Raw genomic sequence first — 22,866 nt, 5'->3', positions numbered from 1 at the left:
GATGCCTTATCTTACTGCAGCATACTGAAGCCTTACTTTACCTGCTGTATAGTGAAGGGAGATGCTTTTATTTCTGTGACTGGGTTGCTGGGAGAGGGGAGGTGTAGCTGTGCATCTGAGATGTGGATCTGGGCCCCAAATCTACCGCTGGGGTGAACTGGTGTCCCTCCAGCGTTGTTGGTGGAGCTTGTGCAGAGTTTGGTGGATCCTTGCGGAGCAACCCCAGCTCAGAAGTTTTTGACTGAGAGCTACTGCATGGGACAATGCTGCGGGATTCAGGCCGTTTGCTCTTGGCAGCTCCCTCCTCTCTTTTCAGCTGCGTTGCTCTTTGACCGTAGCTGATATATTGTCAACTAGTGAAAGATCGTTCATGTTGAATTATGGATGCATAAAACAGCGACAGGCTTTTAATTGGGTGGCTATTCAGAAAGCAGGTGCTTCCTCTTGGGGTTTAAGTTACCAAATTCATCAGGGCATTTCAACTTCTTGCATTTTAAATTCCCTGATCCTAAAGACAAAGTCATTTTCTCAGCTTTGGAGGCTGACATCTGCTTATGGGGATTAAGCGTGTTCCTGTAGCAGCGGGCACAGATTTTCTTTGTGGAAGGGGATATAGTGAAGAGAGTATTAAAGCCCGGTACAAGTTCCCGTACTGGGATGGAAATTGCTTTGCAGGTTTGGAGGGAGGCATGTTGGAGCTTGCTTATTTATTTGGCAGGTGTCTGATGATGTTACATCATCTACAGCACTTAGAGCCTGGGAGGGTTTTGAAAGGACTCAGTGCGTTGTGGTGGGTCGAATGGCAATGGGAAGCTCTCCTCTTCCCATTTTCTTGTTGTGGGAAAACAACCATTTTAAATGATGAGCCATCAGCAAGCTCTCCCTCCCACAAACCGGTGTTCTGAGGTGATGTGAAGATGATTGGTCAGGAAGAAGGGCTGTAGAAAATCTCAGTTGGATGGTGCTCAGGGAGTTGTCAATCAACTCACATTTCCAATCTGAACAGCGTGTGGTGATGATATTTGCTCCGGATAAGTGACCTTTTACTACTTTAGTTGGACAGGCATTGTAGAGATTTATTTTTTAAATGCATTCTGTTTTACTACCTTAAACCTACGTCAGTGCTTCCCATTTATTGGTTTGTGAGATCCAGACTAAACCAATTTGGCCCCCAAGAGTAATTTTGCTGACAGCATGCAATCGGGAGCCAAGCTTTTTATAAAACTCAAGATCAATAGAAATGGTACAATTAGCTAAACCCAAGTCCAGTGGAAAGAGTTGCTTTTAAAGAAGTAAATGTTCCCTGCTGGACTGGCAGCCCCAGATACTTCAGCCCTGAATGCCTGGAGCTGACCGACTGCAAACCAAAGGGAAACCAACCTAATTGGGTTTTGTGGCTCTGGCAAGATATAAACAGTAACAAATAGTGAGAAGGAATTTAGATTTATTTTCCCCCTTGCATTAATAGGTCGAGGTGATGTTAGTGATAAAAACCTGGCCAGCTCTTTGGCTGCCATAGTTTGGCAGAGGTCTGTTGCAGATAATGAGGGTCATGCAGATTAACACCAGCTGTGTGCATCTGGCTTGATGTTTGAAGTTGACCTGTTAATCTTTCTCTTCCATTCCAGAAGCTACGCGGGACAACAAATGTTTCCCTTCCTTCCTACTTACTTCTGTAACGCCCTCATATGAATAATGACCAGCGTGGTTTTGGTAAAGACTTTTACTGTTGTATCTGTTTGCAGCTCCTGCCCACCCTCCTTCTGCTCTGCTAACTTGTCCCTTCCTTTCTCTGTCCTAGGGCGATGCTCTATAGCCCGCAGAGGAGAATGTCTCTTAGAAATAAAAATGTTAAGGCTTCTTTGAAATACGCAATGTAATACATAGTGAAATGTTTATATGAAAAATCATGTCAGCAGCTGCATGTTTTATCAAAGAAAGTATGTTCAGAAATGTTTACAGAAACATGACAGCACTAAATCTGGATCATTGGTCACTAATCTTTGCAAAGATACAAAACTGATTAAATAAAAAAATTCCCCTGAGGCACCCTGTAACTTGCAATATATGTATGACCCAGGCTTTTAAAGGCTCCTCTCCTGCCCTTATTCTTCTCCACACTTCCTCCATGTGGTCACTCCAAATTGCTGCCAGCTGGCCTATTTGTCATGTGTGTTTGCTTGTGCTGCTTCTAATTTTTGACCTTTCAAAGAGACAGACAAAATCTGTGGCTTATGCAAATCTTTGAATCTGCAGTCAGCCTAATAGTGGGAAGGAAAAATACAGGGAGTTTAAGCTGCAGAAGGGAACAGATTCTGTTCTCTAGTGCCTCAGTATTGACCCTAGACCCTAGCGTGCCTATAAATGAGTCAAAGTCTTGCCTGTTGTGTTTGAGGTTTTCTTACCTCCATGTTGCCTTCTACCCTTATTTCAGATGTCAGGTCAGGTTCCTTCTGGTGTGTTTTCAGCTTGACAAATATGATCCATTTTGTTTGTTCCAGGGTAAGTTTTTTTTCAACTGAGTGGTTTTGTAGTGTGGTACCTTCACAGAGACAAAAACAGAACAAAAAAATTGATTTAAAAAAATGTCAGCATTGTAGAGAAAGAAAAATGAAACTAGAAGACTGATATATCATCAAACTGAATATGCTGGTGTGCGAATACGTGGCAGAACAGTCAGTTAACAGAAAATGATAGTGAAATTGGGTGATATTTCCAGTTTCCCTAGAGTGAAAGCACATGCAGTTTACAATGGATAATGAAATGTTATGGTTTTTATGTCTAATACGTTAATTCTGCCAGTGCAGTAATCCCGAGGTTCCAATCCACTGCAAGGCTGACATTTACATTATAAAGAGATGCACAGACATTTATTGAGGATATAGACTGACAGTGCATCTTAAAAAAAAAAATAAAAGAGAAAAATGTAAAAGGTCTCCTTTTCATTCTCTCTTCCTTTCTCTCCCATTCCACCATATCAAATATTGACTAATGTCAAAGGGGCTGCTGCTCTTAATGCTGTTGCACCTTTCACAGCAAACCCAAAAGTTAATTCCTTTTTTTTTTTTGTGTGTGTGTGTGGAAAGGGAATATCACGTGTGACATTTTCATGCTTGTGTATGGGCTTGGGTTTTGTAAGAGCAAATCTTCGGCACTTCCAGCTTGGGGCATCCTGCCCTGTCACACAGCTGCATTGCCAGGGTGGTTGTGAATCAGACCAAGGTACTGATCCAGTATATAAGCCGTGTATTTTTCACCTGGTTAGCCATAAGCTGGCCCCGTTTCCCTTCTATACCTCATTGCCGAGTGGTGGAGGCACGGCTCTGAGCTTGAGCTATCCTTTTAATCAGGGCCATGTGTTCCTGCTCCCCTCCTTGCACTGGTACTGGTGCTTTCCTCATTGCACAACAAGCAAGTTCAGGAGGCCAAAATGGCCAGAAAATAAGAATGTGGTTTTTTGACCAGCTGTGTTTTGTGAGCCAGGGTGCTAGAAGAGGGCTGGTGGGTGGCTGGAGGTGGAAACGCGTAGGCAGGACGTGGCAGCCCTGATGTGGAGTAGTTTAAGAGGGGCGAGGAGGGGCAGGGATGGGGGGCAGGTGGCTGCCTGGGGGTGCTGTTGGCCAACAGTGCACATCCCTCCTCTCTTTTGGTGCCTGCTTGAGTAAAGACATGTCACCATTCACTCGTAGGCAGAAAAACCTTTAAGCATGATGATCAGCTTTAAGCAGGTACCAGAACTCTGGTTAAAATCAAGGGTGTTTTTAATGAGTCTAAAAACAATCCCATGGCTAAGTCTTTTGCTGAGGAATGACGGACAGTTTCCGAGGCTGCCTGAAAGGCTTTGCTGCACCTTGCTGAACGAGAGCAAAAAGGAGAAGTGGAGGTGATGGGCAACCCACAGAGCACAACTTCAACAGGATTTCCTCTTGTGCAGTGCCACTTTTTCCTTAGTTCATCAGCGATGTCCCTTGGAAGCTTTGACATAGAGGGGGAAAAAGCAATGTCCCTTGGAAGCTTTGACATAGAGGGGAAAACTCTTGCAGCCTGGTGCTTCCTACCACTGTCTGCAATCTCTCCTTGCCAGTGCATTGGGACAATTTATCCTAGTGCTGGGAAGCCAGCCACTTCCCAGTGCTTTTGGACTCTGCTGAAGGCTGATTGAAGAGAGGGAAACAGTTTAGTGAAACATTTTGCAAAGCTTTGACCTCTCCACAATGTACTTTGGACCAGTCCTTCTTGATTCTCCTGGTATTGCCTGGAGGTCTGAGGCACTGAGCTGCTGTGGAGAGGGCTCCTGGTTGTAAGGGGCTGCTACTTGTTCTGCAGCACTCGTATCCTCTGCTTGCAGCACCCTGCTTCTGACACGGGTGTCTCTCTGAATGCTGTAGTGCATCTCGCTTCTGAACTGTGCATCTGTATGCTGCCTGCAATAAATAATTTCTCAAGTGTTGTTACTGCATAAATATGCAACCACTCGCAGGTCTGCCCCTCCTTTTCCCTGTTCTAGGGCACGTACAGCTGGGGCTTCCTGCTCTTTGGTCTCTGCCCTTCTGCATCATTTGGCTGTGTCATTTTTGAGGAGGTTTGAGGAGAAAGGAGGTGTCTTGGAACCTGTTTAACATTCCCATGGCCTCAGCAATCTGTGTTATTAGGATCCTTCACTCCAAAGCCCAGTGATAGATGGACATCCTTGATTAACCCTTCCTTGCCAGCTATGGGCTTGTGCTTTTTTGCTGTGGATTTTAGAGCTTCGTCACTTGTGTCCTGCAAGATGATATCACAGGAGATACCTGCTTTAAGGAATAGCCAGAGATCCATGCTGGGATTGCAGTGGAGAGTGAAAAAGAGGAGGCATCTCCCTGGAGAGGCTCTGGATCACTTGTGCTGCAGGATCAACTGATGTGAAGAGTGCAGGAGACCTGAGGACTTCGGTGCTTTTTATTCTGCTTTTGCAGGGGTCTCCGCAGGACTTTCATCCATGGCTGATGTAGGAGGCTCCCTTTTCCTGCAGCCGACTGTCATTTAAATGGGTGAGAAGGTTGGTGCTCACACCCTCTGTTCTGGCTCAACTTCATCTGGCCTGACCTCAGCTGGCCTCCACATAGCTCAGCTGGTTTTTGCAGAACCCCTAAATGTGCAACATGGTCATTTAAGTTCGAAGAGTTGAAGAGTTTCCTGATCTGCTGAATGCGGCTACAGTGGGGGAAGTGGGACAAGTTATAAAAGTAATTTCTTCAAGTTACTGAGTGCAGCGTTCTTGACGTACTTAAGCATCCAGTCTCTGATTACTGCTTTTGTGCAATTAATGCAGCTGATGAAAATGAACTATTTTATTTCTCTGCAATGTATTTCTATGTTGTCCCTGCCTTTGCCCTATTTATTGCCACTTTAATACATACCCACTACTATTCATACCATGCAGCTATCCCAGTGTGTATTAATCACATTTTTGGGGGTGGGGAATAGAATAGGAAAGAAATAACTTTGGTCACACAGACTTATGCAGAGAAGGATCTGCCCTGATACGCTGATATCTCCCAGAGCTTCTTACAGTTGGAACAGTGACAGCAGGCAGCATTGGAGTCCGCCTCTCAAATGTTGTGTTTAATCACAAATGAGGCTTTAACATTCAAGTAACAGACAAATACTGAAAAGCCTCATAAGAAATAAAAGGAACAGGCAGGTGTGGCGGTTTGACCCTGGCTGAATGCCAGGTGCCCACCAAAGCTGTTCTATCACTCCCCCTCCTCAGCTGGACAGGGGAGAGAAAATATAACAAAGGGCTCATGGGTCGAGATAAGCACAGGGAGAGATCACTCACCAATTACTGTCATGGGCAAAACAGACTCAACTTGGGGAGAATTAACTCAATTTATTACCAATCAACCTGAGTAGGGTAATGAGAAATAAAACCAAATCTAAGAACACCTTCCCTCCACTCAGCGGTGCAGGGGGACGGGGAATGGGGTTTACGGTCAGTTCATCACACGTTATCTCTGCTGCTTCATCCTCCTCAGGGGCAGGACTCATTGCACTCTTCCCCTGCTCCAGCGTGGGGTCCCTCCCACGGGAGACAGTCCTCCATGAACTTCTCCAACGTGGGTCCTTCCCACGGGCTACAGTTCTTCACAAGCTGCTCCAGCATGGGTCCCTTCCACGGCATGCAGTCCTTCAGGAGCACACTGCTCCAGCACGGGCTTCCCACGGGGTCACAAGTCCTGCCAGAAAACCTGCTCCGTGGGCTCCTCTCTCCACAGATCCGCAGGTCCTGCCAGGAGCCTGCTCCAGCGCGGGCTTCCCGTGGGGTCACAGCCTCCTTTGGGCATCCACCTGCTCCAGTGTGGAGTCTTCCATGGGCTGCAGGGGGATATCTGCTCCCCCGTGGACCTCCCTGGGCTGCAGGGGGACAGCCTGCCTCACCATGGTCTTCCCCACGGGCTGCAGGGGAATCTCTGCTCTGGCGCCTGGAGCATCTCCTCCCCCTCCTTCTTCACTGACCTGGGGGTCTGCAGGGTTGTTTCTCTTATGTGTTCTTACTCCTCTCTCCGGCTGCTGTTTCTGTCTGTCCCAGAAACTTTTTTTTCCTTCTTAAATCTGTTATCCCAGAGGCGCTACTACCATCGCTGATGGACTCGGCCTTGGCCGGCAGCAGGTCCGTCTTGGAGCCGGCTGGTATTGGCTCTGTTGGACACGGGGGAAGCTTCCAGCAGCTTCTCACAGAAGCTACCCCTGTAACCCCCCCGCCACTACCAAAACCTTGCCACACAAACCCAATACAGCAGGACTTTAAAAGAGGGGAAAAAGAGTGCAAATGAGGAAAATTAATCAGCAGTTCTAGAACAATTATGATTTTCAGAGTATGAGGCTTTTGCCAGTGAAACAGACCAGGTCTCTGCCCTTGAGCTTGCTTAAGCAGTTAATCTGTATATGAACTCTTAGTCTTAGGGATCACTGAGAGAAATGATGCATCTCTGAACATTCAAAAACACATTTGGGCAAGTATAAAGGCAAGGTCACGTGGCAGTGGCGTTAGAAGCTGCAGGCTCAGGTCAAACCTTAATGCGGGTCTTCCAAAGGTGAGCATGTAACACCATGAATGTATACTATGTATGTATTGTCAGTCAGTGTTGCCACTGGTTTGCAAATACTCAAGAGTGGGCTTGCAGGAGCAGGGCCGTTGTTTGAGTATCACAAACCATATATTCTTTGCCTGCTTTGTCTGTGGCCTTCTTCCAAATAGTAGTTTGGAACAAGATTTGGAGACTCTATTTTCTTTTAAATTTACTGGTATCAAAAGAAAGCCAAAGACTTTGGACTGCAATTCAGAGAAGACACTTCCAGTTGCTTCATGCTTTTCTCCTGCTCTTGTTCTGCACCTCCTTACCTTGCCTGCTAACCGTGAAAAAGAGCCAACTTTTAAACAGTGTTTCCTGATCATGATTCGCAGTTTCTTGTTTTGTTAATAAAGGGAGTCTGAACATTTTCCTGTAATTTTGATGCTTTTCAAAGCAAAATGCACCATGGCATTTCTCAATACTATCCTATTGTAGCATGCCTCTGCCATGCTTTGCTCTTGGCTTCCAAGCTACGTACAGAAATCCCCCAATTTGCTCTGCTGTGGGTTGGGAACGAGAGTGTAGACAGAGGTGTGCTTTGCAGACTGCTAGGGACTCAACAAGAGGTTACCATCCTGCTGCCACCAAGTAGTACTATAGAACTCTGTTGGAAGTCAGTGGCTTTCAGGTTTGCTGGTGAAAGTGTTTTTGTGAGTGCTCGTGGTATTTCGGCACTTGCTGTCGTCCAGTTGAGCAGGGACCTGTTTGCTTAAGTGTGTCCTCAGCTCCGTTGGACTGAAATGGGTTGGGGGTGCTGTGGCTGGCCCTAGAGCTAAGTTGGTAGGCATGTTTGGCAGCTGGTGTGGAAGGAGGAGGATCTAGCTGTCACGGTCATAGGCATGGTTTGACTGGATCAAACCCTTCCACAAGCTGTGAGGAAACTTCAAGGCAGCATAGCTGGGTGGACCCAACGCTGATGAAAGGCTTATCTCCCCTTGATGTGGAGTTTTACCCTGTCTGCCAGGCATGGTCTTGGGCATTTGATTGATGATTGTTTGGGAAGGTGCCCCTGAGCCTGGGGTCAATGAGTCTTTGGCACTGGGAAGGGACATGTGGGGGTCTCCGCTCCAACCCCCTGCCCAAAGCAGGGCCAGCTCTGGGACCACACTCAACTGCTCAGGGCTCTTTTCCAGGCAGGTCTTGAAAACCTCCAAGGATGGAGCCTGCACAACCTCTCTGGAAAACATGGTCCCACTTCACTTTTCACCTCCAGCATCTTCGTGGTGAAGATCTCTGTATATCCAGACAAAACTGTCAGTGATTCACACTTCATGACCACTGTAATATGGCATACCCAGACTTGGCATGGGCAACACCAATATGGATGCTTGACAGAGACTGTAGATGGACACAAACTATGCCTTGAAATTAAAGATTTGTTCATTATGAGGAGCACAGTACTGGCAAACAAGTAGACGGTAATATAGTTATATGAGCTGTTGTGTCCTGGCAGTGGATGAGGGGAGTATAAATAGGAAAAGTAGAAAAATAGCATGTACTTTCTGATAAAATTGTGTTTGTCTTTCAGTGTAATAACTTGATGTGGGTTTTTAAAAGGGAAAAAGACCTCTAAAGTAGCTAGAACAAGTTAATGGAAAAGGAGAAAAAGGGAAAGCACTAAGACATAAACCAGAGGGCCATATCTCCTTAAATCTCTCTGAGACCTCTGGGCAATGGCAAGTCCAGTTGTGCCAGCCCTGCCTGCCAGTTATAGTGTTTATAACCTTGAGTCATCCTGTGAAAGTCAGTGGTGGTAGCCCTCTGGGCAGAACCTGAAGTCAAGATCTCTGCTCGTGTCAGAGGGCTTGGTCAGGTTGCAAGTGAGGGCTGTCAGGTCGGGGCCCCCTGGGAGAGAGGTATTAACTGAATGGTGTGATTCCTGTGTTGTGCACTGGTCCGGGGAGGTTGAAACCAGGTTGGGGCTTCTTTTCGTTGTGGTGACATTGAGGGAAATGTGTTTACTGTCTGGCTGTAAAGATCTGCAAAAAAAGAGAGGAAATAAATTGGAGCTTGTTTTCTAAAAACAAGAACACGCACAGTCAACCAGCATTTTATTTTTATGCAGCACGTCTGAAATAGATGCAGGTCTGCCTACTTTCTTAACATGCATCCAGCAGACAGTAACAGCAGCAGTTTATGTTTCTGTACTGTTTCTTTCTCTGAGGATCTCGGAGTACTTCATGGGGAGGACCAGCCGATGGGAAACCGTGCCTTTAGCCTGGATCTGCCCAGTGGTCTGGTCTGCAGCATAGCTGGTGGTGGGAAGGTGGTGTAAGGGCTTGCAGCAGGAGCTTTCTGCGCCAGTCTCATTCCCAAAGCCTGCTTTGGGCTGTGCAGGCAGTTGTGCAAGAGCATCCTCGATTTCGCTGCATGCTTTCATGGAGAGTTTGAAGAAGCAGAGTGCATGCCTCTGCCTCCATAACTGTTTGCTCTCCTGCCCGTCCTGTCGGCCGGATTGTTCCCTTCCCTGACTTGCCTGTTCCCACTGCTTGAGAATAGTGAGCTGTTGAGAAAGTGATGTGGCTTTGGATGTGTCAGTCACCCCTGCACTGTGAGGGTGGAAGTGTCAGTGACAGGAGGGGATGTGTGCAGATGGCATTGATGCTGCCGTAGTCTTCTCCTTCAATATAAAGCTCAGTGTGGGAGGCAGGGAGCAAGGACACTTGTGCTAGCCTGCTTGCTCCAGTGAAAGGTGAGAGTTGGATGCACAGGGAAGTGCAGCACAGACAGAAGAATTACTGGAAGGGTGCTTTCTGTTGTGCCGGTGGAGTTAGCAGATACTTATAGTCCATGCTTGAAGCTGCATGCTCAATTTGCTAAGTCTGGAAAGGGGCAGTCGCTCAGAGTTTTTTCCTTTGGTTCTGCTGGGGGTGGAGGGACTTTTCCCCCGGTTCCTGCCTCCAACACATTAGGAGCCCACGGGGACTCACCTGCACATGATTGCAGTCAGCCTTTCTCCACCCAATGGGCAGGTGAGCGCTGGAGAGAGTGGGCAGCACTGTCCCTTCCAGTGGTGCGCCTCTGGCTCTAGAGGAAGGATGGCAGAGCCATGGGCTGCAGTCTCTGCGGGCAGGGTGGGAGGGATGGATGGGGATGGTGAGGTCCGTCTGTGGCTGGTGCAGTCTCTGCTGCCCGGCCTCCCCCGGCTCTGTGCCTGTGAAGCAGTTTCTCCATGAGCTGTGAGAAGATGCCTCCTCTGGGAAGAGCAGGGGGAGACTGAGCCATTGAATAAACTTCAGGCTTTGGTGTGTTGTCTGCCGCACTCCTCCTGAGAGCAGGGGAAGAGGCTGAGTCTTGGTCTCGCGCTGGTGTAAGCTGGAATTTATCCCTAGAGTGAAAGGAGTCATGCCCGTTTGGGCCAGCTGCTCAGTCAGCCCTGAATTCAGCCCCCAAGTTCATGGCTGTGAGTGCATTTCATCCTAGTGGCAAGGAATAGGAAAACACAGCCCGGGCCAGTACATGGAGATGCGCGGGTCTGGGGTGATAACCGAGGAGCCCCTGCTTGGTGGCTGGAGCAGAGGTCTAGGAGAGAGGAGCAGCGTGGCTCACGGTCTGACGGCATGGGAGATGTAACCAGTGGGCTCCCAGTTCCCTCTTCCTCTTTGATGTCCCATCCCTGTGCTCAGGCAGCCGTGTGCTTGGTGAGTGCAGGGGACCCATCTCTGCCCAAAATCTGCCTTTTTTTTTTCCAGCAGGGCCAGTTTTCACCTCAAGCTGTCCCCTGAACCAGCAAGCCACTGGCCTGCCGTGAGCACCAGTACATGTGTCGAGAGGGGAGCTTGTGGCTGTAGGGTGAGGTCTCTCCTTAAGGCAGCAGCATGGACTTCAGTAGGTTTAAGCCAACTGTGCCACCGTGCTTTTTTCGGTACTCGTGGGCTTTATGCTGGGACAGGTATCTTCTGTCCTCTCACCATTGGCATAAAAACATAGATGGCAGGTCAGGTGCTCTGGCTAAATTAACATGAGCATGTTTTGAGTCAGGTTTTCACTGTGGGTGATTGGGCCATGCCTGGATCAGGTGTTAGTGACAGGGAACCAGGGCATCAGTTGTAATCCCACCTCTGCTCAAGGACTGTGGCCATGACCAAATCACTCACTCTCCGCTTGGCTGTGCAGAAGATGGGGATAATACATGCCTCACAGGGGTATTGTAAAAGTTAATTTGCTAATTATTTATAAAGTACATTGGAGTGCTGCTCCACACTTCTACACAGTATTATGATAACATCTAATTAGTAATTCCTTATGATGCTTCATTTTCTTTCTGCTATAAATATTGGCCTAATATAGGGACAACTCTGCCTGTGCTAGTCATCTCAGTGACTCAGAGGGAATAAGCAAGCTGGATTTGGTTTGTAAATGGTCTGTCTTTCCCCCCCTGCCTCCTGTGCCATCTGACCCCTAAAAACAACGTCCCCTTTGGCAGCCTGCTGCCTGGCCGGTGTCCATCAGCGGGTCGCTGCTTGGGGAGAAGTCATCCCTTGAATGGAAATGTCAGCCCTGAAGCAACCTACTTGCTTTTCCTGGACTTTCCCAGAATTCCCCAGCCTTGCGGCTCTGGGCCCTTTCTTGTTGGGCTGGGGCAGGCAAGGGATGGCCGGAGTGTTGTTTTTTCTTCTCAAAATAAATAATGCTCAGAGACCTCTGCTGTACGTCACACCTTGCTGGTTTTACCTGGCTTTGAGCTCTTTTGAAGCTATGAATAACCTGTATGTTTAATACTTCAATGCAGTGAATCCAAAAGCTTGTGATACTTATTTTTAGTGTTGAAAAATTTTGACAACTAATGTAAACCTACGTTATCCATCACTTGACGGCATCATCACCAGCGTACAGCTTGTCACTCTCATTTTGAGCTGATTTTTTCCAACGAAATTAAAACTATTGGCAGGGATGTGGTGGAAGTGTGTCAGAGTACAGCATGAAAATGACAGCAGCTACCGCCTATTTCTTTCAAAGAAATGAGAGGAGGTGTTTAGATTAGAGGTCTTGAATAAAATGTTCCTCCTTGAGCCTTCCCATCGAAAAAGGGAACAGTCCCTGTTTTGTTAAACTCTGGCTCATCATTGCACCATGCGGCGGTTGCGGTAAGGACCAAATGGGCTCGCGGGTGCTGCTGCAAGGCTTGTGCAATGCGGGGTGTTGCAGTGGTACCCACTTCCCTGCTCGGGGGCAGCTGGGTTGGAGCCACCATGTGCAGCCAGATGGTGTTGGGCACCCTATAAAACCATCCCAGTGCTGAGGAGGTGCAGAAGCTTGTGGTGACTTCGGGTACGTCTGTGCGTGCGTGCTTGCGTCTGTGTCCAGAAGAGCTTCACCATTGCAGGTATTTTCTTGAGGCTAGATGACTAGAAGCAAGCCTCTTCTATAGATATTAATGCTGTATACACAGAGGTGTGTATTTTACCTGCACGTACCTGGAGGGTCCCGGTAAAGAGAGATGGAGCCCTACCTTTGCTTGTGAAGTTATGCATGGCGAGTGTCTGTGAGCAAAGTGCCCGTGTACACGCTGCAAAGTCAGTGTGAGAACTGCCAGCCACAAGCAGCACGATGAAATGCAAACCTTGAATTTTAACTTGTACTTGCTCCAGAGGTAGCTCATGCCTCTTGTCATTTGTCTTGGTTTTGCAGGCAAGGGTGCTGGCTCATCGCCAGCATCCACTCCCCGTAGCTCATTAGAAACCTTTTTCAACTACCCTTGCAGTGTAAGAATGGGGATCAGTTTTCCCATGAGTTGATATATCTGCTGACCTCTCCAAAGGGAAAAAAAACACCCTGTAGTTCATTACCTTACTTTTGTAGAGGCTGAAAGGGAACTATTTGTGGCTGAACAATACTTGCCTTTCACAGCTCCCTTCCTAATCCCAAATAGAAACATGAGGCTGAGAAAATCTTTCTGATAACAGGGACTATGGATACATTCAATCTAGTATAATTTTTCATGGTGTTAATGTTCTTTAATTGTCAAGGGTTGGTTTGCAGGTTTTTATTGGACAAAGTGAAGGCAGGTAGCATTAAATGTCAGTTTGAGGGGGTAGAAGTGATTCTCATGGTGGTGTGATAGTTTTCCACCAGTGCCCTCTTGTGAGCTTCTACATCACAGAGATCCAGTTTGAAAGCTGATGCTTTAAAAAAAAATAATAAATGCAGGCTAAGTTGACTTTCTTCCTCAGTTTATTATTGAATATAAGATGGCTTGAGCCAAACTGTGTCCCCACCTACACAGAGACAACCCTTTGCTTTAGCAGTACTCTCGGTCACAGCCCCTCCTGCGAGATGCATGAGACTGCACAGGCACAAGCGTGGGTGTTGCTCCCAGGGGAGGGGGGTTACCAGGGTGAAAGCCAGTGCATAGCTTGGCCACATCATCCACAGTGATGTGCAAGAGCTGGCTTGAACTCTGAAGCCCAGGTCACGTTTGTAGGGCTGCAGTGTTATGTGAAAAAGGGGCGTAATGTCGCAGTAACATGTGCTGGGGTACCTGCCTGTGCCGACAGATTGGTCTGTGGTTACGGGATGTTTGGAGTAGCACCAAAACTGGTGTTGGCATCAGCACCTTCGTGTTCCCCTGGGGTCATTCCTGGCAGATAAGTGCCTGGTGGGCCCTGGGTCATGTCCTGAAACATGCTTGACCAAAGCAGGCAATAATCACAGTGGCTGGGACCATTAGAAACTCCACCATGGCTATAATGACTTGAAGAAAGACCTGAGTGGCTCCAGTTGTCTGGAGGATGGAGACAGGACGCTTCTCCAAGGCCACCTGTTTGTGCAGGTGGAAAATAAGACAGATACAATCATGAATTTTTGAAGCACCTTGTCTTTGTAAAGTAAGCCATAGTTAAAGAGATATGGTCTGCGTAGCCCTGTGCAAGCGGCGGCCGATGCTCTTTGTATCTCACCTTGCTGCTGTGCTCGGGGTGAGTCACTGTACTGAAGTGACTCCCATTTTTCTGCCCAAAGTGATAATCCATTGTTAAAATGATATTAACTCATGTGTGCTAATTAGCAGGTGTGCCAGGGTGTGAGAAGATGGGGATGTTAATTAGGGTTGATAAATACACCTTCATGCAGGATACAGACTTGGCTTGTGTCTGATGGGAGTCCCTCTCCCTTCCTTTCACCACTGGGAAGGTGCTGTCCTGCAGTGGACTGTGCTACGCTGGGGGGACCTTTCTCCTTTGGGCTCTGTGGTGGGGTCTCTGTGTCTCAGCTGGATACTTGGGAGAGCCTGTGGACTCCCTGGAGGGTTGCTGGGATTCGTCCTGCTGACGCTGGAAGAAAAAGGGAATTTTCCCAGTGGTGTTATCTTTACTCAACTGAGAAGGGGGGGGTAAATGCGTGCCCTCATCCAGCCACAGGGGTTAGCTGATGGCCATTTCTTCAAGCTCCTGGAGGCAACGGCCCCTCCAGTCATCCAGCTCAGTGGCTCGCCTGGTTGTCTCCAGCCCGTTTCGGGCAGAATATGCTAGGTTGTCTTAAAACACGTTTCAGTAGGTCTTCGCTAATCGCTTAGCGCAGGAGAGCATTAAGATTTATATAAGTTGGCTCGCACGCCTTCAGAGGAAGCCCACATCAAAAGGCGTGTATCCAAATGCGTCAGCCGAGCTGGGGTGACGGGGCCGGGGCCTGGAAATGCCTGTTCTCCCGCAGCGGGCAGGCGTGAGCTGACAAGCCGCAGCGCTGCCCGGGAGGGCTCTCGGCGAGGCTGTTGTCAGCCGGCCGCTCCACACCTTCCCCGAGCGGCCGGGGCCATCTGCTCCCTGCAGCCCGGACCCTGGCGGCTCGCTCGCCCCAGCCAGGCTTCCCTGAAGGCCCATCGCCTCGTTTCTCAGCAAAGCTTTGGAGGAGGGCAGGTTGGCTGGTATGTGGCTGGGGAGAAGGCTTCCCTTGCCTCTTCCTCCAGTCCCCCCTGAGGATTGCAGCCACAACCAGATCGAGCGAATCAAGTGCTGTATCTGCAAAAACCCCAGATCTTAGCTACGTGATGGCACCTGTAATTCTTCCGTGCGTCTCTCTCTCCATATGTCAGTCTTGCTATTTTTTACTTGCTGTTTCTTATTCTGGTGCTATGGGTCACGACAGGAAGGGGAAATCACTGCTTTTCTTTCATCCGTCTACACTGATTTAAAATCCACTGGTAGGCAGATCGACTTGGGACTTGCTGACTTATGACTTGGTTGTCTGAAGCTTTCTGAAAGGAGCTCTTACAGAGAGGGGGGCACACATACTTCATGTTTTCCTGGGAGTCCTGGCCGTGCCAAGGATTTGCTATAGGTAGCAGCAAACCAGCAGGAAAAGATGCCCCAAACTGCTGTGGCAGAATGCAATCGACCTGATGCTGGCGGCAAAAGGGTGTGCCTCCTTTAGTCCTCTTAAGCTGAAAAATGCTTCAGACAATCACTTGTGATCTGTTGTAGTAAGCATATATGTTCCTCCTTTAGGACTGGAGCGTAATTGCTTTGTATCTATGGGAGCTTGTGTGCATGCACGCCTGTGTATACGTACACATCGGTTTCCGTGTAAAGGCGAAGCTGTTTTGATGGGAGCGATTAAGGGTGGGTGGCATCGGAGCTCTGAACGCAGCTTTGCGGGCTGTTCGAATGGGCTGAAGATGGCGAGTGCTGGCCGTGCCCGAGTGAACCCGAAGGCAGGTAGCAGCAGCCCCCGTCGCCTTCTGAGTCACTCGCGGCTTGCCAAACCTGCTTGCCTGCTCCGGGATTTGCTAGTTACCGGTGCGAAAACTTCGGGAGGAGGCGGTCCGCTCCTCTGGGCTTTTTCCTGTTTGTTTCTCTTGCCTGGCCCGCAGATAGGAGCTGTTGGCTTTGCTCATTTGGTGTTTACATTAACTAAGGCTAAGGTTCGATTGTTTCAGTGCTTTCTAGTCCAGACAGTACATCTGATGCCATCCCGCCTTCAGCCCTTTTCTATTGTCGAGGTGGAGGACTCCGGTGCTTATCAGGAGTGCCTGTGGTCATGGGGGGACCTGGTGTTTTCTAAGCGTGGGCAGATAAATCGGAAACATCTGACGCTGCAAGTACTCAGATGTAAAGATAAACCAAACCTGCTGTTTGAAGTGGGCTAAAACTAACTGCTGTACCAGGAAGCTTGGCTTGCGTGCCTGTTTCTGATAATGGGGTATGTAAGAATGATTGTGCTGCATCAAATCACTTCTCCAACTGTCTTGTCTCTGGCTGCCCCAAAATAGACTCATCTCCTCCCATCCTCTCCTCCAGCATCCGTAGCACCCGGGTATGTGGAGCCACATAGCCTCACTACAGCTATTTAGTCACTGCAGTCGCACAAAAGTGTGTATAAACCTGTGGGAGAACTGGGCTTCTGCACATACCTTTTGCCTTTTTATTTTTTTTGTTTCCTAATGTTTTTGTCCTTTTTCCAATTCGTGGTCATTGCTGGGTTGCAGAGGGCAGAACTGCAAGGATATGGTTATTGCTTAATACTCTGTATTTTTGAAGTATCACACAGAGTTGTAAATGTTAATTTGTTAATTAATTTGTTTTCTGTGTGTAAAAAGTATTTCTTGTGTTGTCTGCTGCATTCCCCACATAGTCTGATACCTGTTTTTCTTCTCCCATATAAACGGTGCAGAGTCAAGGTGGGGGAAGTTGGGGGATAAACACAGATGCTTTAGGTTTTGTATTGGTATTTCTTATTTATAGCAACCATTAACCAACCTTGGTCTTGAAGATGATGCTGCTCAAATCCTAATCCAGAGACAGTTACATGGAAGCAGCGAATTAAGTAAAAACAGATCCATGAGTAATTTTTAAATCTCTGTGGTTCTTGATCTTGCCATCACTTCTGCACCTGTGGACAGCTTAGTGGGAGGCAATTGCCTGTGCGTTTTGAACATGCGTCCTCTACAGAAGCACCGTCAGATGCGTACCCAGGGAGAAATCCTCTGGGACGTAAGGGAGTTGAGGGCAGTGGCAAAATGTGCAGAGTAGGTCAGAATTTTCTTATTTTATGTCTTGCTGGTGAATTGCTCCCTGAAAATACAATGAAATGCCAAGGACGATGCAGTTTAGCAGCGTGAGGAAGGGGACCACGTGGCTGGTTCACATGTAGCTGATACGCAAGTCACTTCTGTGGGTTGACTGGCTATTTTAGTTTCTGGCTCCTCTCACAGCGCGCCAGGCTGGTGAGTTAAAGTCAGCCCGGAGGGGTGTCCTTAGGAATTCAGATTTTGGGAGCCAGTGGGGCTGAGTGGCAGCTCGTTTGAAGCCTGCGACGGGAGGAATTAATCAGGAGAGGGAGGGAGGGAAGGAGGGAGGGAGGGAAACATGGCAAAACCCCAAACCTTCAAACACACCCAATTGACCCATCTCATCTTAGCATGAAACTTAACGAGTTACACCCACTCTGAAGCAGAAGGGGAATGAAACGCTGGTGCTTCCTCCTCTCTGTTACAGGCAGCTGGGGCTTGGGAAATACACCAGGCAAAGATGTTTGTGCTGTTGATGATGAGCGGTAAGCTACTTCACAAATGACATTAACTTTTGCTTGTGTTTTACGTGCCGGCCTGGGGGAATGAGAGCAGCTGAAGCTCAGCTAAAGCTGGGAAAATATGTTTGTGGGGTATAGCATTGTTGTGTTGTCTAAGATGCCATGTGTCCAGGAAGCCCTGTAAGGCTTTCTTCTCCTAACTTTTGTCATTCCCCAGTGTGGATGGGGGTGTTGCTTTCTCTGAGTTGCATTTAATCAGGTCGTGAAGTGTTGTTTGCTTTTCCAGGGTTTGTGCTGCTCGCAGGTAGCAGAAGTACACCGGGTTCATTGCAGACACCGAGAGTTCAAACTGATTGAATGGGAGCTGGGGACTTAATAGCTAAATTCCCTAAGAGGGAAAATGTAGTATCAAGTTACTTATTAAAGATGCTTCCCTTCTCCAGCTGTCTGGCTTTATTTTCCGTAATTACAGGTTGCCATGTTCTTTAATTGTTGAAAATGAGCCCCGTGAAAGGTTTCAACTTGAATTGAGCTCTGTTAGGTGTTTCTGCGGGTTGGGGAAAGCTGAAATGTTGTGAAGGGCAATGCTGCTGTGCTTTTCAGTAAGGGTGGGAAGGCTGGGTTTGGTGGGGTCTCGCACTTGCCGAACATCTGATAATGCTGCAGAAGCAGGGGCTGGGGGAAGCTTTTCCATATCGGGTTGCTCATTTTTCTCCTAGTTACTTCTGCGATCTCTTACCAAGTTATTTTATATACCGGTTACTATCTTTCAATCTAAATTGCCTAATTCTTGGGTTGGTGACAGGAAATGTGAGTACAGAGCCCTGGCCCTGCAATTACTGTGACTAAGCATTAGGGCTAATAACCAAGCCGGCAGAGTTATCTCCCAGCCCTGCTCTTCCCCCAGCAGCTGGCTGCTGCCGAGGGGCCAGCTCACCATCCTCTCCCAGCTCGCCATCCCGGCCCGCTGTCTTCAAGGCTGCTGTAGAAATGTCGGATATGGCTTCTGCTTCCTGAGGGGCACGGGCTTGCTTTCTGATGGGCAGGGTTCAGGCCTGATTCAGAGCTGCGCTGCAGCCCATCAGCCATGAGTAATCGTCCCGTGCAGAGGCAAAGTATAATGCGTACTTTTTTGGGGGCATTAAGCCACGCTGTAGCTGTTGGAAATGTTAGTGCTTTAATCGTTTCATTTAATGTACCAGAAACCCATTGTCAAGGTGACTATTAATTCCTTTGATGGCATTTTCATATTGCGGGAGTGATTCAAATTTTCACATGTGATTAGTGCAGTGGAACGAAGGAAGCAGGTTTTGTGGGTGTTGGTGGGTTGCTTGTTTTTCCCCAATCCTTTCAGAGTTAAAAGTGATCTGCGCATTACGGAAAATGTGTGGAAAATTGCTGTGTTAATCACGACAAATGGAGCTAAGGAATCAAGTGCCGGAGTGTGGTGTGCCTGGTTATGCTTCCTAGGGGAATTTGCTCTTTAAAGGGTGCACTTCTGTTTTTAAGAGGTTTCCAACTTGTTTTGAGGCAGAAACACTTTATTTTTCCAGAATGCCTGTTGGAAAAAAATTTGCCAAACTGCAAATTTGCATCATTTAAGCGTTTGCTTGAGCTTTATGCTTTTGCTCTGGGACATCAGTGGCAGGATTCCTGCTGGTGTCGGCAGCGAGGAGAGGCGTTGGTTTTGCACCACTGCAGCAGTGGGAGCAAGCCTATTAGATATCAGTCTTCGGAGCAGACTCATTTACCTTTAAATGAAGTTACACATTATGGCTTGAGTTGTAGGAAATGGCTGTTTGAAAATGAACCCCGAGGAAAATCTGGATAGTTTCCTGCAGGATCAGTGATCTGGACTGGCCCAGCACAGGGTCCAGTGAATGCCTGGGCATCCTCCTGCCAGAAGCTGGGCCAGGAGGATCGGGGGCAGAAATGGGAGCTCCCCACTTGGGGCAACAGATTGGCTGGGGTCTAAAGCATGGCTCACCGTGTGTGTCGAGGCCTAGTGGTGAATGGCAGCAGCGAGCCCTTTACTGCTCCCCCTTCAGTTTGGCTCTGATTAGTTAGCCGGTGCTGGTCTTTTGCCATGCTGTGAGGATTAATAGCACAAAAAAAATAAAGGGTCTTTGGTGGGTGGAAAAAAGAGGTCACTAAAATAAAACACCGGCTCCTAAACAATTTATTAAAAAAGAAAAATCCAATGCAAGAGTAATGGTGGTGTCAAATCTTTAAAAGAATTCGGCAAGAAAGAGGACGACTCTCTACTGATGGTCTTTCTTAGTATTATTTTGTTAAACTGGTTACTGTGTGGTGTGTTCCAGTGAGTTTTATGGCCCAGTAATCCATTGCTGGATGAGGGGAATACATTATTTATAGATTAGAGTGTTTTAACATCCTAGCATGGGGTTGTTTAAGGAGGTCAGAATACAGAGCAGTGGAAATGGGATTAGCCCAGCTGTGCTGCTAACAGTGCAGAAGCAGAGGAAAAAAAGGGAAATTATCATGTAGATATTTTTATTTTTACTGTGCCTCACAAGGCATAGGTCACAGAAGATTTAGGCGTTTCTAGAACCAGAATGTAGTTTTTCTCTTTATTGGTTGCGACATCTCAAATTTTAATTTAATTGTAAACAAACATGAACATCTTTTTTCCCTGGCTCAGCAGGCTTGCTGTCTGCTGCTTGTTTGCTTTCCCAGTGGGATGGTGTCAAAGGACTTGACGAAGGGGGAGTGTTTGTGATAGCTAACAAACCCCTCTTCCTTCCAGGGGGAAGCTGTTGTGTTGTTCCCGTGCACGAAGCCTTCCTCTGTGCTTAGCTCCGTGCACGCGTCCTGAAAGTACAGCCCCATCGGCGGGTGCTGCGGCTGGTGCGAGAGGCTTGTGGGCAAACGGGTAGTTAGTTGATTCACTGCAGAGTGCTTTTAATGTAATTGCTTCTTGAGACTTCCAATTACGCTTTCAATAAGAGTTGGAATGCAGTGTTCTCAGGTAGCTTAAAAAGCCTTCGTAAAGCAAAGCAAATAAATGATCCCAGCAGCGGCCAGTGGTGTAGCGGGGTGCCCATTAGGCAGTGCATGCATCTGGGTGCATGCAGACTGAGGGGTCCCGTGTAGCTGCAGTCCTGTGAAGGGTCTCTGCGCCCAGCCCTTGCCTTGGTTCAAACGCAGCCCACACAGGAGGCTTGGTGGTCTCACTGCTGCCAGCGCCCACAGCAGTTCCTGCTCTCCTTCTCTGCCTTTGGTGGTCTTCCCAGCAGCGAGGTCTGGGGTGGTGGATTGGAGGTTAGCTCGTGGGAGACCAGCAGTGGTTTAAACTCTTGCATTTTCTATTATTGTCTAGAGTTGGTCTAGATTACGGGGTAATTAAGAGCTCAAACTCACAGTGATGTTGACGGAGTTTAACAAATTGCCAAGCATTAGCTGGGCTTCAGGAACTGTGTGCGTGCTCTTAGGAGCAGCACAGCAAATGTGCCATGGTGCAACTTCACCAGGAGTGGTATAAGATAAATTGCATTACCTTGCATTGCCATAGGCGTATCTGAGTTACAGCTAATGAGCAGTACCTCTGTAAGCTGACTTGGGCCTGGCTGCAAATCACCTTGCATATACGTGCACGCCACTGTAATGGCATGAGTGTTTGCAGTCAGGGACATTTCAAGAACAGTTTGCATCTGTCCAAAGATCAGGCATATGGATTACTTGTGGACATACGAATGTGTGAAAGTCACGGTAGGTGTGCTTTTCTGCAGACGTAAGGGGATAGAGATGATGCTGGTGGTGGGAATGGTTGTGTTTGTTTCTGAAGAGGCAGAAACATTTTTTCTTGTGCAAGTTGCTCTGCATTTCTATTTTCTCTTGCAAACAATTTGGAACTGGTGGGCTCCGTTTCATATGACTAGTGCAAAGGAACGCTTCACTTGTTTGGGGGATTTTATATTGAATAATAAGCACAGAAACAGCACTTGAATAGCATTGTCTTTATGAAGCAGTCTTTTTTTTTCTTTTTCTTTTTTTTTCTCTGTATCAATACTTGCAGCACTAGTATGGTTGCCTAGATGCATTTCAGCTTATAGGGATGGCCATAGGGGGCTGCACAGCTGCCGGCAGGACAGGCAGGGGCTTAGGACCATGGCAGCTGCTTGGTAGAGGTGGGTTGGTTCTGCTACGCTGGCCTCTTGCTCCATAGAGCCAAAGCCTCCTGTGTGCTCAGGGAAATGTCTCTTTCCCATAGTGCTGGAGCTATCAAGGCAGTTGTCCTGGGTGCTGAGGGTGACCTCTCTGAAGATAAGGCTCTCTGAAGTAGGCAGCGTAGGGCAGCAGCGAGTCATAGCTGCAGATGGATGAATCAGGGGAGTTGCCAGACCTTGTCTGTAGCACTTTGTTGGAAGCCGGAAAGCGGTGCTTGGAAGCCTATAAAATAGCAGAGGTGGGAGGGAAAAAAGAAAGCGTGTAGATTTTGCATTAATACCTGCCTCCACCATTTTTGGAGGGTGGACAGAGCCGCTAGTGCCGGTCTCTCCTTCCATACACTACATTGCTGTGTGGCTGCCGAAAATACCCTAGCAGCAGTTGGGCTTTTGGTGAGAGGGGGCTTCACAGATCATATTAGAAACTGCTGTAGCAAACTCTGAAAACCTGATGACATGACTTTCCCAGGTGAGCAAACAGCACTGTGCGGTCCTGCAGCCAAGTCCCTCTAATCCTCAAGTCAGAGGGAAAACAAATAAGCCTTCTGCTGTCTGCTTCCCAGCTGAAAATTGCTTTGTTATTCATTTGCATTAACCTGGGTGGGGAAGGTATATTCAGAGTGTGCTCCAGGCCCTTAGACGTTGAAATGGAGACAAAGACTCCCCATTGCGCAAGGCCACCGCCAGGAAGGGAGGTGGGAGGCTGCTGGGTGCAGCCACCTCCCTGTTCCTGGGCAGGAAATGGGACCAAATCCTGGTCGGGACAGGGCGGCTTTTGGTCAAGGTCTGGGATGTTCAGGAGAAGGAGTATGTAATAGTTACTAGAAAACAAAATTCACTTGAAGAGCACTGATTGATAGGCACATTTCTTGCACGTTAACTGATGGGCCTAGCTGGAAGAAGCTAAAATGATTTTAACAGCCTGCATGTGATTATGCTAAATATTGCCAAACCCCCCAAATCCAGTGTGTCAAAGGGCATTAACCGTGTGGTATAAACTTCCCAACCTGAAACTAGTGAACACAAGTGATCAATCTGAGTTTTAAAAAATGCAGCCATATGATTGCGGCTCGCCAGCTCCGTGCCCGCGGCGAGTGTCT

At 47.9% G+C, this 22,866-nt stretch overlaps 1 protein-coding gene across 7 annotated transcripts in view; it reads left to right on the top strand.

The window, feature by feature from the left end:
- TIAM1 (TIAM Rac1 associated GEF 1) overlaps positions 1-22,866 on the top strand; it is a 194,023-nt gene that overhangs the window by 57,165 nt on the left and 113,992 nt on the right. For 4 of the 7 annotated variants that reach the window (XM_030020111.1, XM_030020106.2, XM_030020110.1 and 1 more), the window contains exon 1: positions 17,438-17,603. In XM_030020111.1, coding sequence (XP_029875971.1) covers positions 17,579-17,603 — 25 coding nt within the window. In that variant the 5' untranslated portion in view covers positions 17,438-17,578. Of the gene's footprint in view, positions 1-1,628; positions 1,689-17,437; positions 17,604-22,866 lie in introns of those variants that run through there. The other 3 variants (XM_030020109.2, XM_041124807.1, XM_030020107.2) reach the window with 2 other exon arrangements.

This window comes from Aquila chrysaetos, chromosome 7 (assembly GCF_900496995.4).
Source record: "Aquila chrysaetos chrysaetos chromosome 7, bAquChr1.4, whole genome shotgun sequence".
Taxonomy (NCBI): domain Eukaryota; kingdom Metazoa; phylum Chordata; class Aves; order Accipitriformes; family Accipitridae; genus Aquila; species Aquila chrysaetos.
The sequence above is the reverse complement of the archived record's forward strand: the minus strand, read 5'-3'. Positions and strand labels throughout refer to the sequence as shown.